The 16,315-nt window shown below is 41.9% G+C and overlaps 1 protein-coding gene across 2 annotated transcripts in view; it reads right to left on the bottom strand.

The window, feature by feature from the left end:
- Positions 1-16,315, bottom strand: part of Rpn2 (ribophorin II) — a 45,727-nt gene that overhangs the window by 26,406 nt on the left and 3,006 nt on the right. For both annotated transcript variants that reach the window (XM_090352317.1, XM_090352318.1), the window contains exons 2-7: positions 14,427-14,620; positions 10,058-10,153; positions 8,579-8,754; positions 5,402-5,477; positions 4,377-4,511; positions 771-947 (exon numbers count right to left, since the gene is read on the bottom strand). In XM_090352317.1, the coding sequence (XP_090208443.1) occupies positions 771-947; positions 4,377-4,511; positions 5,402-5,477; positions 8,579-8,754; positions 10,058-10,153; positions 14,427-14,620 (854 nt within the window). The remainder of the gene's footprint in view (positions 1-770; positions 948-4,376; positions 4,512-5,401; positions 5,478-8,578; positions 8,755-10,057; positions 10,154-14,426; positions 14,621-16,315) is intronic.

Genomic DNA, 16,315 nt, shown 5'->3' with positions numbered 1-16,315 from the left:
GTCTGCAGGAGACAGACAATTTAAAGCACAAGGGGCCATCAAAACAGAACTTGTAGGACAATAGGACTGTCCTGTGGCCCCAAACTTTCAATATAAACAAAATGCAAATTCTTTCTGGTGAGCTTAGTTTATCACTGATTTACAAATAATAGCTACAAAAAATGTTTCATTTGAGATGAAACTTCTAGACATGTATACAAGATTTGCTCTGTTCACTACTGAGGGAGGCAGGGCTATGCCAGGAAGAAGCAAAAACGATAACACTAGGGAGGAAGACATTTCTCCTTAACATATAAGCAATGAATCACTCAGGTATTAAAAACACCTGTCTTAAAACAATTCATTTGGACAGTTTTTGGCCATGGGAAATGTATTTATGATGATGATGCTGTCAGAGACTGAATCCAGGGCCTAGCATATGCTAGCCAAGTGCTTGACCATTGAGCTATATATCCTCAGCAGAAATCCATTTTAGAAGTAAGATTTCTTTCTACATCTGGAGTTATAGAGCCAGAAATGAGAGTTGCTTACATTTAATTTACTGAAAGCCTGTGCCACAGAAAATCCTCTAGGAAAAAGTGGGGGTTTGTTTTGTTTTGTTTTTTAATAAGTCTGAAGGGTTCTGTGTCTAGTCTCTAATGATCATGTATCCATGAACAGGCTAAGGAAAATAAGCTTGCCCTAAACTTATGAGCATGTCCTCCCAGGACCACTCGTGAATGTTCAGCATGGTCTTCAGATTTCTGAAAGCCTTGCATTAGAAAGCATACCCTCAGGATAGCCTGCTCATGAGTATCAGAAGCGGAGCCCTCGGGCACAACCACAACTGGCATGTGGAAGCGGTTCTGGGACAGTGCAGCAGCAGCAGAGGCCACACTAAAGGCTTCTGAGAGTGACTCGAAGTTCTTCTTGCTGAAGATTGTGTTCATTAGCTGGATGACCTGATCCTGAAAGACAAGAAAATCGGCTCAGATCTCACCATGCAGCTCAATGGGACAGAAGTGGATCCCCCCTCCCTTCCTCTCCATTGGTTCAAGACATTCCTTTTGTCAGGACATCTCATCCAACAGCTCCCACCATTAGCTGGTAGAATGGGAAGAGCAAATATGCTGTATTTAAACTTGAAATCTGCATTGAGGTTGTTTTCCTATATCCTGTTATAAACTGAAATTCACATATTTATTTGTTAAATGCAGGTTATAATGAATGCCTGCTATATAAACATAAGGCACTTCAGATAACTACTGAGGTGTACAAGCATATTATAAAATGAATTAAGGGATGGGGTGAGGGAAGGGAAATGAGGACAAAAACATGAGAAGGGGTAGCAATGTTAAGTAATGCACCCTCTATCTGGCGAATAAAATGTAACCATTCTATTAATTAATTACAATGAAAAATATATTAAATAAAATAAAGGTTTGCAGCCAGCCTGGAAGCGGGGGGGGGGGGGATATGAATTAAACAGTAGCCATTCATTAAACACTTTCATGTGCCAGGCATTAGGATAATACGCTGCTTCCAAAAGGCTAGTACTGTTAATATCTTCTAAAGAGAAAACAGGCTAAAACATTAAATAACTGTCACAAATAATATCAGAAAAAGAAAAGAAATATACCAAAAGGAAAATTCAAATCCAAGGTCCTGCTACATTCTGTTTTTCCTGATCCCCAAAGTCTTCTTGTTAAACTACCTTCCTTCCTAACCTACCTCTAAGTAGTAAATTGGGGCAAAATTTACATTTTTTTTTTTAATTTTATTTATTTATTTATTTATTTATTTTGGCCAGTCCTGGGCTTAAGCTCAGGGCCTGAACACTGTCCTTGGATTTTTCTCAAGGCTAGAGCTCTACCACTTGAGCCTCAGCACCACTTCCGGCTTTTTCTAAGTATGTGGTACCAAGGAATCGAACCCGGGTCTTCGTGCATGCTAGGCAAGCACTCTACCACTAGGCCAAACTCCCCAAAATTTACATTTATGAGACGAAACTTTACAGCCTAAATGTACAGTAGAAAGAAACTAAAATAACTCCCCATTAAGAAGTAATAGGCAGCTTAGAGGAGAAACTAAAGGCAATTTTAAAAAACAAGTGAAACCTAAAAGGCATTTATTAAAAGTCCTAGAGTCTGTTTGCTTAGGAGGAAACATTTTCCACTTCAATTAGCTGTGGTTTTAAAAAACCTACCAACTAACAAAAGAGCTCCCTTGTTTCTGACAGCGTTATTCACAGCTGACATAAAATAATTTTCTATAATTGTATCTATTACATTTTTCCATCGCTATGATGTCGACACGTGAAAACAGGTGACCGTTCACCAGAATTGTTGTGTCAAAAGCACTGACAGAAAATGACTCCAGCCAAATACCTGGTTAGTAACAGCTTGGGAATAAAGCAAAAAAGTTTTTAAGTTTTACAGGTAGAACATTACTAATTCATCAACAGATGACTTGTATATAGAAGAAACCCAAATAATTTGTGCCCTAAAACTGAATTCCCACATTTTAACCCACCACAGACATTAAAAGACAGTCTGGTTTCTAGACTGCCTACACAAAGATGAAGGAAAAGGCAAGATGTACAAATGATTAAATCATATCCTCTGCAAAAAAATATGCAGCTAATTAAAATTATCCAAGACAATTGCTATTTAAAGAAACTTTCTACTGGGGACCAGTGGCTCACGCCTATAATCCTAGCTACTCAGGAGGCTGAGATCTGAGGATCAAAGTTCAAAGCCAGCCCTGGCACGAAAGCCCTTGTGATTCTTATCTCCAATTAACCACCAGAAAACTGGAAGTGGTGCTTTGGTTCAACGTGGAAGTGCACTATGAGCCTTAAGCTGAAGAGCTCAGTGCAGTGCCCAAGCCCAGAGTTTAGGCCCCACAACCGACAAACAAAAAAACAACAACAAAAAAACAGAAAGAAACTTTCCACAAAATTAATGATGTACAAAAAAAATGAATTCCTAGTGGGGCACTGGTGGCTCATGCCTATAATCCTCGCTACTCAGGAGGCTGAGACCTGAAGATTGAAGTTCAAAGCCATCCCAGCAATAAAGTCTATAAAACTCTCATCTCCAATTAACCACCAGAAAATGGGAAGTGGTTCTGTGATTCAAATGGGAAAGTGATAGCTGTAAGCTGAAGAGCTCAGGGACAGAGCTCAAACCCAGAAGTTCAAGCCCCATGACTGACCCCCCCCCCAAAAAAAAAAATAGAAAAAAGAAAGGAAGGAAGGAAATGAATTCCTAACCTGGCATTAATTACTAACACCTATAAGCCTAGTAAAGCAGGAGATTGAGATCTGAAGGATATCAGTTTGAAGCTAGCCCAGGAAAGAAAAGTTCATTATACTCCATTTCCAAAATAATTAGCAAAAATCAGGGCTGGAGGCATAACTGACTCAAGTGGTAAAATGCTAGTCAAGCAAGCACAAAGCTGAGTTCAGACCCAGAACTCCAATACTGCCAAAAAGACCAAAACAAAACTTAACTTTGAACACAAGCTTCTTTTTTTAAAAAGTTAAATAATAGCAGCTTATATTTAAGTACTTTAGATCAAAGTTACTGACCTCACATACAAGGTTTATGAAGATCGTACTCAAAGACTTTACATACAATTTTAAAAAGGGGGGCAGGATTATTCAGATTAACAAGCTCCTCTCAAAGTTGAAAGAAAGAATTCACAGTTGGTGGGCTGGTAATCGACACAGTCTCTCAAGGAATTATGCCAATCAGCTGACATCAACTGAGATTTAGCCACTGCTAAGGATGAGAAAGAAAAACAAGCAGTGTTTTGTTTTGGGCTTTTTGGTCTTGGGGTTTCAGGGCCTGGATGCTGTCTCCAAGCTCTCCTGCTCACGGTTAGTGATCTACCACTTTGAGCCACAGGACCACTTCCAGTTTTCTGGTAGTTAATTGGAGATAAGAGACTCTCGGACTTTCCTGTCTGGGCAGGCTTTGAACCACAATCCTCAGATCTCAGCGCTCTGAGTAGATAGATGACAGGCATGATCCACCAGTGCCTGGCGAACAGAATAGGGTAGTTCTTAAACCAAGTGGATATGTAGGACCACTAAAGAGGAAAGCATTCACCAGACAAGCAGGAAGAGCTGTCAGGAGGTAAAAGGAGATGAGACAAGTGTAATACACTTGGCCTTCTGGCCATGATTTCAATATGCATGTCCCTCATTTAGACCTGGCCTTGACAACTTAGAGGTAGTAATTGCATCTTTGTTTTTTATTCGCAATATCTAACTCAAGGCACCGAATAACAATACTCAGTGTTATCTGAACATCCCTCTCTGAAAACAGCTACTCTGAGAAGATAAAAGCTGACAATGCTTTAGGATTTCACACCACAGAATTGATAGGCACCTCCTTAATGGACGGTTCTGTCCCCACATGGTCCATGAGCTTATAAGTAGCAGCAACAAACAGGGCTGTGGTTTCCAGTCCTTCTTCAAACTGCAGATACACTCCCCCCAGTTCATCCAGGCGAGCAACAAGGTCCTGTCAAAACAAAATGGCAGCATTTTGGAAGTTAGGTGAACATAGAAATGAGATATATAAAGCCCCCTTACTCTAAATCTGAAAAACACCTCTAGTCACTTGGTAATTTTTCAGTAAAGATCCTCTATTTCTAATTAATCAGTGAAAATGCCAGACTAGCGTGGCTGAAGTAGTAGAGTGTCAATCATGAGTGAAAAAATCTAAGCATCATGAAGCCCAAGTTCAAACCCCAGTACCAGCATAAAAGAAACAACAATAACAAGAACCCTGTTGTGGCCACTCTCTGAGAACCTATTACATACTAGGCTCTCACTTGTTTCTACAACCACTGATGCTCAGAGCCACTGAACACCTTACTTAAGATTACAAAGCAGTAAATGCCACAAAGAAGTATTTGAATTTTAGGATCATTCATCTCTAAAACTTCCAGACTATTAGACCAAACAGGAAAAATGATTTGTTGCCTAATTTGATGCAACATTAGCCCACAGAAATTCCCAACAGTATACTGCTCTTTTTTTTTTTTTTTTGCCAGTCTTGGGCTTGGGCTCAGGGCCTGAGCACTGTCCTTGGACTTTCTCAAGGCTAGAACTCTACCACTTGAGCCTCAGCACCACTTCCAGCTTTTTTCTATGTATGTGGTACTGAGGAATCGAACCCGGGTATTCGTGCATGCTAGGCAAGCACTCTACCACTAGGCCAAACTCTTGGCCCAGTATACTGCTCTTATACAAAGAACACAAGTACGCCATGGCTATGAAAATAAATGTAATTGCTGTAGCCAAACAGGTGTAATTGCTATAACCAAACAGGTGTGCCTATGTATAAGATGCTCCTAAATGGTCCCAAAGACAGGAACTGGGATACTCTCTGGTAAAACAGATTCATACCTCAATCTCCTCCACGATATTCCTCAGATCAGCCTGCTGGGATAGGTAAGATGCTGTCTGTAGAGCCTGGACCATTCTGGAAGGTTAAGAATAGAATACTGAATTAAAGCTCAGTTAAGCTTATAAATGTATCTGGCAACCCCTGTATTATATATTACTAGCTAAGTGAGGCCAAAGCTGGCTGCCTGTCCATCTTCTGCTTTACTTACTTAAGACCAAAGATATACTGTATCTACATTTGTAGACTGCTGGGTAAAATCTGGAGCAATTTTTCTAAAACCAAAGCAATAGACATGAAGAAGCACTCAGTGAACATATGCTACCACCATCCACTTGGACACCTACAAGCCACTCACCCCCGTGCACTCAGTGAGAGGGAAGAAACCAAAGACTTGGTCCTAAGCCATCTATTCTTGTTTACATCTTTCCTCATAAATACACATTTAAAGATACTTCATTCTTACCAATAATAGCTTAGTACTGCATGGCCTATTAATCAGTCTCCGGTTGATAACCATTTTTAATTGGTTCTTACAATGTCATCAGATTTTACCTTATGAAGATGAAATTTACACAAAACACCACCAATCATTTTAAAGTGAATTCACTTTAAAGTGGCACTTAACTACATTCAGTGTCTACAATCACAATAAAATCCTGCAGCCTTTAACAGTTTCTTCTCATTCTGCGCCCCTTTCCCCCAGTCACGCCGCCCTAGGAGATCATCAATCCATGAACTTATCTATTCTGGATATCCGGAGAGATGGATACAAATGGACTGGGTGAGGTACTGCGGATCAAACTCAGTCTCACACACACTTGGAAAGAACTCTATCACCGAACCATATCACAAACCCCCAACAAGAGACCTCTTCCATGTTCTTTAGCATGTTTTTGAGATAAGCTCATGGCTCAAGCACATATCAATACTGCAACTCTTTTTCTATGATGTATTTATATGCTTTTCTGCACTTAAGAGTATATTTCTGGCTGGGCTCTGGTGGCTCACACCAGTACTCCTAGCTACACTCAGAAGGCTGACATCTGAGGATCATAGTTCAAAGCTAGCCAGCCAGGCAGGAAAGTCCATGAGACTTTTATCTCTAATAAATTTCTCAAGTGATAGAGTGCTAGCTGTGAGCACAGAAGAGTCACAGGGACAGAGATAGGTGGTGAGTTCAAGCCCCAGGCCAGAAAAAAATAAAGTGTTTTTGTTTGCTTGTTTGTTTTTGTCCGGTTGTATGGCTTCAACTCTGGATCTGGGTGTTGTCCTTGAGCAGTTCAGCTCAAGGCTACTGACCTATCCCTAGAACCACAGCACCACTTCCGGTTTTCTGGGGGTTAATTGGAGATAAGAGTCTCAAGGACTGCTGGCTTTGAACCTTGATCCTCAGATCTCAGCCTCCTGAGTAGCTAGGAGATTACAGGCATGAGCCACCATGCCTAGCTAGAGTGTATATTTGTAAGATAATCTTTTTAAAATGAAATGTGGTAAGTGTAAGTATATAACATTTTTATTCAATTCTATTCTCAAGACACAGATAAATTTAGAAAGTATTTTCAGTGCTTCTGGATGAAATGAGGACAGCTGATGCCCCCTGGTGGTGAAACTGACAACTGCCTAAAGCCCAGAATGGTTCCTGAATTCCTAAGAGATGACTGGGCACCACTTACCAGTTCCATGTGTCAGGAAACTCAGAGCAAGAATCTGTCTACTTACATCACGATCATACCAATTTAGATTCCCTCCATGGAAAACTAATTCCATTAAAATGACAAGTTGGAAGACAGAGGAGTCACAAAGCATGAAGAAAGAAGCCCCATGGGCATTCAATGACTCCTATGGGAGGCTATAATGCACTTGAAAATGAAACCCAAATTTCCAAACAAGACAAAAAAAAAATCCTACATCTGCCCATGAGAAATGCTAAGCTCAGAATAGGCTGTTAAGATGCTTAGAAAGACCTTTTCAATTAAAATACTGTTTTTCTATTCTATCATGCTGGTAACAACCTCTGAATGTTTAAAATGAAATTACTTAGCTTAAGAAAAGTTTCATCACTGACTTCAATTATTTATTCTCAAGCAGGAAATTTCCTTCTACTATATCCAAACACTAAGAAAGCAGATCTTGTCTCACTAGTAATATTAAGTAGAGGAGCAAAAGAATTGATTTATGATACTGAAATGACATCTTTTCAGATGATTTGTTCATATCTATAAATATTTCCAAGAGAACATATACTTCCTAGAGTAACTCCTCTTAAGTATAGAAAGTCTATTACGAGCTCTTATTTACATCAGATTTCCCTAACTGGGGCAGTATAAAAATAAAAGGCATCCTGCTAGCTTGACCATTATACTCTGAGGTGGGTCTTAGTCTTGGGGTGAAAACACTGAGGGTTTTGTGTGTGTGTGAATGGGGAAGGGGATAAACAGCCCGTTCACCATCACAGAAAAACTAAGTAAGAGTCCAGAGGTTGGGAGTTTAGCCCAGTGGTAGAGGGCTTGCCTAGCATGCACGACCAGCTTTTGTTTCGTTTTTATTTTTCTAAGTAGGTAGCATCAGATCAAGGCACTAACAATGACATCTTGGGAAAGCATTCCACCAAAGGGGATTATCAAATAATAATATTCTGATATTATTTTGTATCAAAATAAATACTAAAAGAAGTGAAAAACCAACACATATTACAACTTTTAAATTCATTAACAAAATTCTATCTGTAATCTCAGGAATCACTCAAGTCTCTCTTCTTCCCCCACACCTTTTGAGAAGCACAGAGCCTTATCCAAGGCCACCTGATCACACCCACCCCATGCCGTATCTCACACTTCATCTGAAAGCCCTTCCTCATGGAGCCCCCACTGCCAATATCTTCCAAAGTTCTTTGGTTAGCCACCTTGCCCCCACTTTCTCTTCCCAAAAGCTGAGAGTATCTCCACTCAGCAGTGAGTTTAGGCTGCCTCCTCCACACTTGCCTCCTGCCTGAGCAGCTTGCGGAAGACTGTTCATGTGAGCTCAAAGACAGGGATCTCACTGTCTGATTCAGCACAAAGTCATCCAGTTCTAGCAAGGCACCTGGCACACAGTAGGTGTCAGGAAACAGCTGCTGAACAAATGAGATGGTACCCGCCACAGAAGAAGTCCAAGAAGCATGCCAAGTGATAACTCACGCCAGCACGGTCTCCTCCTTGCCGAGACGAGCAGTGAGGGCACTAAGTGCTTCCTGTGATGCCAAGGGAAGGCCGAAGCCACTGAGAGCTGCAACTGCATGGTAGATCTGGGTAACAGAGGAGTCTTCACTGACTGCTGCCAGGAGGAGCTCTTTGGTGTCATTGGAAATAGAGATCTAGGAAAGGATTGGCAGGCAGAGATTTCAGAAAAGTGTGACATGCACACCAGTCACTCCTACATAGCACCAGCTCATTGCCTCTCTAAATCCTAGGCCCCCGGAACGCAGTGTTCACAGTGTCAGTGCAACACTTCTTCTACTGAGATAGTTCTCCTATGTTCAGTGACATGACCCAGAAATCCGAGATGCACCTTCTGCCCTTAAATTATATTTACTTGTTTGTTTTTGAGACAGGATCTCACTATGTAACCCACGTTAGTCTTGAATTTATTATCCTTTTGCCTCACTCGCCCAAATGCTGGGATTATAGGAGGGTACCATTAGGCATAAGCCAAACTTTTAAATGTTAAAAGGAGTTCAGAAGTTAACAAATGAAAGAAAAGCTTATTTATAATTCATGAAAATGCAACGGGAAAACAAACTGCATTTGTTGTGTACGCATGTGCATTTTTAAGCTAAGGCTTAAAAACTCAGGTCCTTGGGCCGGGAGTTTAGCCTAGTGATAGAGTGCTTGCACAAAGACCCGGGTTCGATTCCTTGGTACCACATATATAGAAAAAAGCTGGAAGTGGTGCTGTGGCTCAAGCGGTAGAGCTCTAGACTTGAGGAAAGCCAAACGACAGTGCTCAGGCCCTGAGTTCAAGCGCCACGACTGGCCAAAAAAAAAAAAAAAAAAAAACACCTCAGGTCCTTATGTTCTTACTAAGTGTTTTTTGCCAGTCCTGGGCTTGAGCTCAGAGCCTGAGCACTGTCCTTGGATTTTCTCAAGGCTACAGCTTACCACTTGAGCCTCAGCACCACTTCCGGCTTTTTTCTATGTATGTGGTACCAAGGAATCGAACCCGGGTCTTCATGCATGCTAGGCAAGCACTTTAACCACTAGGCCAAACTCCTGGCCCCATTGCTAAGCATTTTTATACTCAAGCTGGTACTCTATCACCTGAGCAACCCCTCCATTTTCAGCTTTCTGCTGGTTAACTAGAGATAAAAGTCTTTCTGATTTGTTTCCCTGTCTGGCTTCAAACCTAGATTTCCAGATCTCAGCCTACTAAGCTGTAAGCCAAAAGTCCCACCATACACAGTGTAGACAGTCTGATTGTTAGCCCCCTCCACTTAAAACCTGTGAAACAATCTCACTTCGCTTTTGGCTTGGCAGTGGCAGGGGATCAAACTCAGAGTCTTGGGCATGTTAGGCATGCCCAACTCTTTCAGAGTTGTATCACTAAGCCTTGATGGATTCCTACCCTCAAAAGATTTGCTTTACAGAAAACTAGGAACCTGTGTAGGAGCCTAGACTCACCTCACACCCTGAAAGGGCCTGGCTGGACTGGGCAGCATAGAAGAGGGAATCCACGTTGCTGGGATCAAGGTTAGATTTGATGAAGGTGCATGCTTTCTAAATGAGAGAGAAAGTCAACCGTAAGTGGTAGTATACACAGTGAATGGACAAAGTGAAGATGTTTGGAGTGATAAACTAAGTCAAACTCCTGGCCCAATAAACACAATTCTAGGCAGCCATGACAGCTTGAGGCAGGTTTTTAAGCAGTTATTTCTCATAGGACACTATATTACCCATAACCGCCCGCTGACGGCCCACGCAGAGCAGCAAGCTTGGAGACACCTGAATCTTTGGACCCCTGAAGGAAACAAGCACTTTATCCTCTGTAGAAATTATTATTCCCACACCCATCTTTAAAAGAAAAACAAACTGAGGCTTGAACAGGTAAGTAGGAGTTAACAAAGTTTGCAAGTAACAGAAGCTCCAGATTCCAACTGTTCTTGGATCTCCACTGAGATTTTGTCAAAGTCAAGTCAGTCTGGAAACTGTAAATAAGCTAGAGGGTGCTTGTGTAATGTCTAGCAATGTAACTTCTATAAATAGTATAAAAACTCAGCTATTTAAAATTACATTACAATGGGGAGAGGGAAATGGGGACCAAGACATGAGAAAGGGTATCAATGTTTGTGAAGTAATGCACCTTCTATCTTGTGAATATAATGTAACCCTTCTATTAATTACAATAAAAAATATGGAAAGAAAAAAGATACACATTGGCAATAGACAAAAAATAAATAAATAAAATTACATTACAAGAAAACCAATTAAAAGTAGGTTTAGTTGGACACTGGTGGTTCACAGTTGCAATCCTAACTACTCAGGAGGCTGAGATGTAAGGAACTCAATTTGTTGCCAGCCAGAGCAGACAAGTCTGACAGACTTTTTTTTTAAATCTCCAATGAACTACCAAAAAGCCAGAAATGGATGTGTTCCTCAAATGGTAAAACATCCAGCCATAAGTGAAGAAGACGAAAGAGAATGTATCAGGTCTTGAGTTAAAGTCCCAGTACTACCACATACATATAGGAAAAGAAAAAGAAAAAAGAATTGGCAGTGTAGTTCAGTGGCAGAGTGGCTCCCAGCAGAGCACTTGCCTAACATGCACAAGACCTGGGCTTAATCCCAAGTACTGAAAAGGAAAAAAAAAAAAATCAATGAACATCCCTGGGGAACAGGATGGGGGCAGGGCACAGTGGGCTGAGCAACAACTGCTGCTTTTCTCTATTCCAAAAAGTGTTTCTCCAAACAAAATGCTTTCTGAAAATGCTACAAATAAGATCTATAAACAAGTTTCAAAACAGATAAAACAAGTTTCAATCAGACAACTGGAAGAAGCCTGAGGGAGAAGGGAAAGAAACAAAGTACTTCAGCTAGCATAAATTAGAGATTCAAAGAAGAAAACTACTTCATACAAGTGGAATACTTGCTGTAGAACACAATGAGCTGAAGATAGGCTTTGTCGCCCTCTGGTGCTTTAATGATGAAATAATCTCTTTCTGAGCACTTAAAATATGTCACATTCTAAGCGCTTCATATGGGTTTCTCAAATTCTCAGATAACCCTATGTATTAGGCACTTTAGATCACAGACAAGAAATGTGAGGCACCAGAGAGGAAAAGTAACCTATCCAAGATCACATGGCTCTTAACTAGGAAAACTCAGAATTCAAATGCAAGCAGGATGACCACCAGTCTGAGCTACACAACCTCTATCTCTTTGTAATCAAATCAAGGAACAGGGATCCAGCACTCAGTGGTATTTGGCAGTATGGTTTTACTAGCAGAGTGTTAAGGGCTCTCAGTGACCTTTCAAGGCTAGTCCGCCACCCTCCCCACTTCAAGACATCTTCCCAACCAAAGGCTGAAGATCACTCCCTACGTGTTCATCGCCAGCCTGCACAGTCCCTGATTTTGGTCCCATGTTTTAAAATTCAAGTACCCCAACATCCTCCTGAGCATGCTTTCCTGTACTTTCCTCCTCTACAGAGCCTAATCAGGTTCCTACAGAAAACACAGCACCTGACTCATTCTGCTCTCGTTCACGTTCTTTCCTGACATTTCCTCACACTGTGCTTCTACCACCCTGGCCAGAGCTCTGCACCATATCCCTTGTCGTTTCCAGTACATCTTCTCAACACCACACAAGCAGAGCACGTCCTCATTCCGAGGATTAGCTCTCACTGACTTCCAGAAGTCTATCACACTCCTCTGTTCTTTCTCTCCATCTGCCCTTTTTTTGTGGTGCAGGGCATCCAACTCAGGGTAAGCACTCTACCACTGAGCTACCCTCTCCCCTGGTTCTCTTACCTCAGCAGCAACCATCCCAGTTCCAACCTCTTTTTTTTTTTTTTGGTTGGTCATGGGGCTTGAACTCTGGGCCTGGGTACTGTCCATAAGCTCTTCAGCTCAAGGCTACCACCCTATCCCTTGAGCCACAGCACCACTTCTGGTTTTCTAGTGGTTAATTGGAGGTGCCTGTGCTGACTTTGAACCCCAATCCTCAGATCTGAGCCTCCTGAGTAGCTAGCATTACAGGCATGAACCACCACACCTGGCTGGTCCAACCTCTTGTCAGTCTCTACTGCAGTGTCCTCTCACGTCCCCTTCTCATTCACCTCTCTCTTCCCAGGCAATTTCGCTAATCAGGTCTTCTTCCAAAACCCATGCAGACAATTCTCAGATCTGTACCTCCAGCCACTGACGCAACTCACAAAGTACTATGAGCTCAGCACCACAAAGACCAAATTCATGTTCCTTCCTGCACAGCCAATTTCCCCTGTGGAGTTCCTACCTTATGGAATAACCCACCATCCATCCATGTAGTCTGCCTGGTCTGTCTGTTATCTTCTGCAGCTATATGCATCAGTCTTGCCTTACAGCGTCACAGTCTATCCTCCATAAAGAAGAAGAGAAATCGCTCCAAAATACAAATTAGATGATGGTACTTGCTGTTTAAAATCAATTATAGCCAGGCACTGGTGGCTCATACTTCAATCCTAGATACTCAGGAGGCTGAAATCTGATCACAGTTCAAAGCCAAGCTAGGCAGGAAAATCCATGAGATTCTGATCTATTAGCCACCAAAAACAGCAGGAGGTGGGGCTGTAGTTCAAGTAGTAGAGCATTAGCCTGGAGCAAAAGAGCTCAGGGACCGCCCAAGCCCTGAGTTCAAGCCCCAGGACTGGCACAAAAATAAAATCAATTACACTTTGGAGAAAGGTTAAAATCCTTACTGAGGCGGCCTAGGCCTGTGGCTTGGCCCCAGCCTTGCTCTCTAGCCTCACTCCTCTCCCCACAAAGCCTCCTCTTAATCTCTCTGGAAAGGAGCTAACACAAGTCCTTTGCTCCAGCTATTTCCTCTTCTAAGTACCTGGTTAATCAGCTTCAGTTTAGGATTCAGATTGTTCTCTTCCTCCTTCACAGAATAAACAATTAAGTGTCCACCAAAAGTCCTGCGAGACACTACAAATCAAATACATAAGTTTTGTCCTCACAGAGCTGTAGCTTACAGTGATGCAGTGTGGGATTTAAATTCAAGATTTCCTTGGGAAAGCCCTCCCTGACCAGATTACAGACATGGAGGCTACCTAGTTAAAACTGCGTATTTCACCTTCTTGAGGTGCCATTATAACAAAGGTCATCTAATTAACTGATAAGAATGCCTCTGCTTTTACACTGTACACTCCAAGACAGAAGGGGCTCTTGTTTTGATTCAACAAAATAGCTAGCATTATGTCTAGAGCATAGCAAAAACCCACTACATGTTGAATGACTAACTAAACTGTGTAGCAAGCAGTCAGAAAAGATGGCTCCCCGGCTAAAACCTTACAGTACTTTTCCAAAACAAGCCCAGGCAGAAAGGTCTGTGAGAGTCTTACCAAAAAGCCAGAAGTGGAGCTGTGGCTCAAGTGGCAGAGTGCTAGCCTTGAGCACAAAAGCTCAAAACAGCACCCAGCACCCAGTTTGAGTTCTAGGACTACAATAGGCATAGGTGCATGTGTATACACACACACACACACACACACACACACACACACACACACACACACACACACACGATTTTAATCATGATCTTTACCCAAAGTCAAAATATATCAGAATAGTCTGATGCCATGGCTGTCACTGTTTAGAACACCTGAGCACCTGCACCCTGAACTTCCTTTCCACTAAAAAGAGCACTCAAAAAGAAATCTGTCAGAGGGAAATAGTCATATATTAAAATAACTTTGGTTATTCTCAAGTGAGCAAATTTGTTTTAAAGCACACAAAGAAACACAGCAAAGGAATCAGCTGTCCTAAGTCACTGACCAGCAAGACAAAAGTGGCCTTACCTTTACATCAGGCACCTGTGCCCCAAGGCTCCTCAGTCCCACAATGGAGTAGAAGGCAGATTCCAAATTTGTGAAAGGACGGTCCAGTGAAGCTTTTAGTCTCTCCACATCATGCTTGGTGAGGTAGTGAGTGGGTGTCAGCGCCCGGGTACAGGCTATGATTGTAAGGGCCAACAGGAAGGCAGTGCTTGAACCTTAGAAGAAAATGACTATTAAATACAGTCCACACTGTTCTCAAGTTCTACACATAGTCCCAATGATAACACATACCAAGGTCAAGGTCTGGAAAGCAATCATGTGGAAAGAGGGGGAGGAACTGGAAGGTTTAGCTTCCAGAGGAGACTGCAGAATAGACCACCTGATGGAAGACAGTCCTCCCAGTAGGCTCTGGGGATCTAAAGTAAAGAACTCTCACCACTCCCTCTGAGAGGATGTGCAGGTCCTATGTCTCTTGGGGTAGTGCTAAATCTTTACCATGTCTTGTCAGCCAACTGTAGTTTATTTCCCCAAGAAGCCACATTCTTTCCACCCACAACTTTTTTCCATCCCTCTCCCTCTCTTTCTCTCTCCCCCCTCCTCTTTTTGCAAGTCCTAGGGCTTGAAGTGAGGACCTAAGCACTGTCCTTGAGCTTTCTCAAGACTAGCACTCCATCACTTGAGCCACAGCACCAGCTCTGGCTTTTCTGTGTATGTGGTTCTGAGGAATCGATCCCAGGGCTTTGGTCATGCTAGGTGAGCATTCTACCACCAAGCCACACTCCAGGCTCCAACTTTTTTGCTTCTCACCACTATAGTTTTGCTTAATCTTTTCTGAGAGTTCAGCTCAAGTATCCCTTAAAAGGCCCTCCCTTAGGATAGGCCCCTAGTACAATAAGGCAGACAAGAATGTGGATTCTGGAACCATGAAATCGTGGCTCTGCCACTTATTCACCATAGGACCATGGAAAATTTATTTGGTGCCTCGGTTTCCTCAAGCAAAGTGGGATGCAAACGTTATCATCCTCAGAGTACCTTAGAAAGACTGCTACATAAGTGCTGGAATGTATCAGCTACATTTCCTATCATCATTGGGGCCACTGTCACATTCCCTTATAGTAATCTGTCCTTCACAACTATAACAGCATGAGGCCTGACTTCTCTGTGAAGCTGGAAGTCCCAATCTTTCCAATTCTTGCAAACTGCCTGGCACATTCAAAATATTTTGTCAAATATTTGTCAAATAAATGCAAAGAAAAATGACTCCCCACTTTCTGCTGCCATGGGGGACAGGAAAAAGTTAGGAATGATAAAATTTGTTTTCTTCATGTAAAACACTAAACAAAAACACTTTGTTGGGCTGCTTAGAATAAAGCATATTAGGTGACTGCTACCCAAGTTAAAAGCACTAATGAGCAATCACAACTTACATTAATGGCCTAAACACCTTTGCCTATAGCTCGTATACAGTTTGAACTAGACTTTCTTAAACAAGACATTGTTCTAGCCAGGCACCAGGTACTTAGAAGCTGAGATCTGAAGATCACCATTGAAAGCCAGCACAGGCAGGAAAGCTCATGAGATTATTATCTCCGTTTAGTCACCAAAAATCCAAAAAAGTATTAGCCTTGAGCAAAAAGCTCAGGGACAGAACCTAGAACCTGAGTTCAAGACCCAGGACCAGCACCAAAAAGACACTGTCCCATTTTACAAAAGAAGGGGGACCAGAGTACCTTGCACATAGACAAGCCAGGTTTAACATTATCGAGTTCACACTACAATTTTTTTTTTTTAAGAATGTTAAAGAAGGCCTGGGATGTATCTCAGTCAGTGGCAAAAAACAAAGCATTTGTCTAGCAAGTGCAATGTCCTAAGTTCAGTACCAAAAAGGAAAAGACAAAAAAGAATGTTAT

Source organism: Megascapheus bottae, chromosome 18 (assembly GCF_031878675.1).
Source record: "Megascapheus bottae isolate mThoBot1 chromosome 18, mThoBot2.hap1, whole genome shotgun sequence".
Lineage (NCBI taxonomy): Eukaryota > Metazoa > Chordata > Mammalia > Rodentia > Geomyidae > Megascapheus > Megascapheus bottae.
Note: the sequence above shows the minus strand (reverse complement) of the source record. Positions and strands in the feature narration are given on the sequence as shown.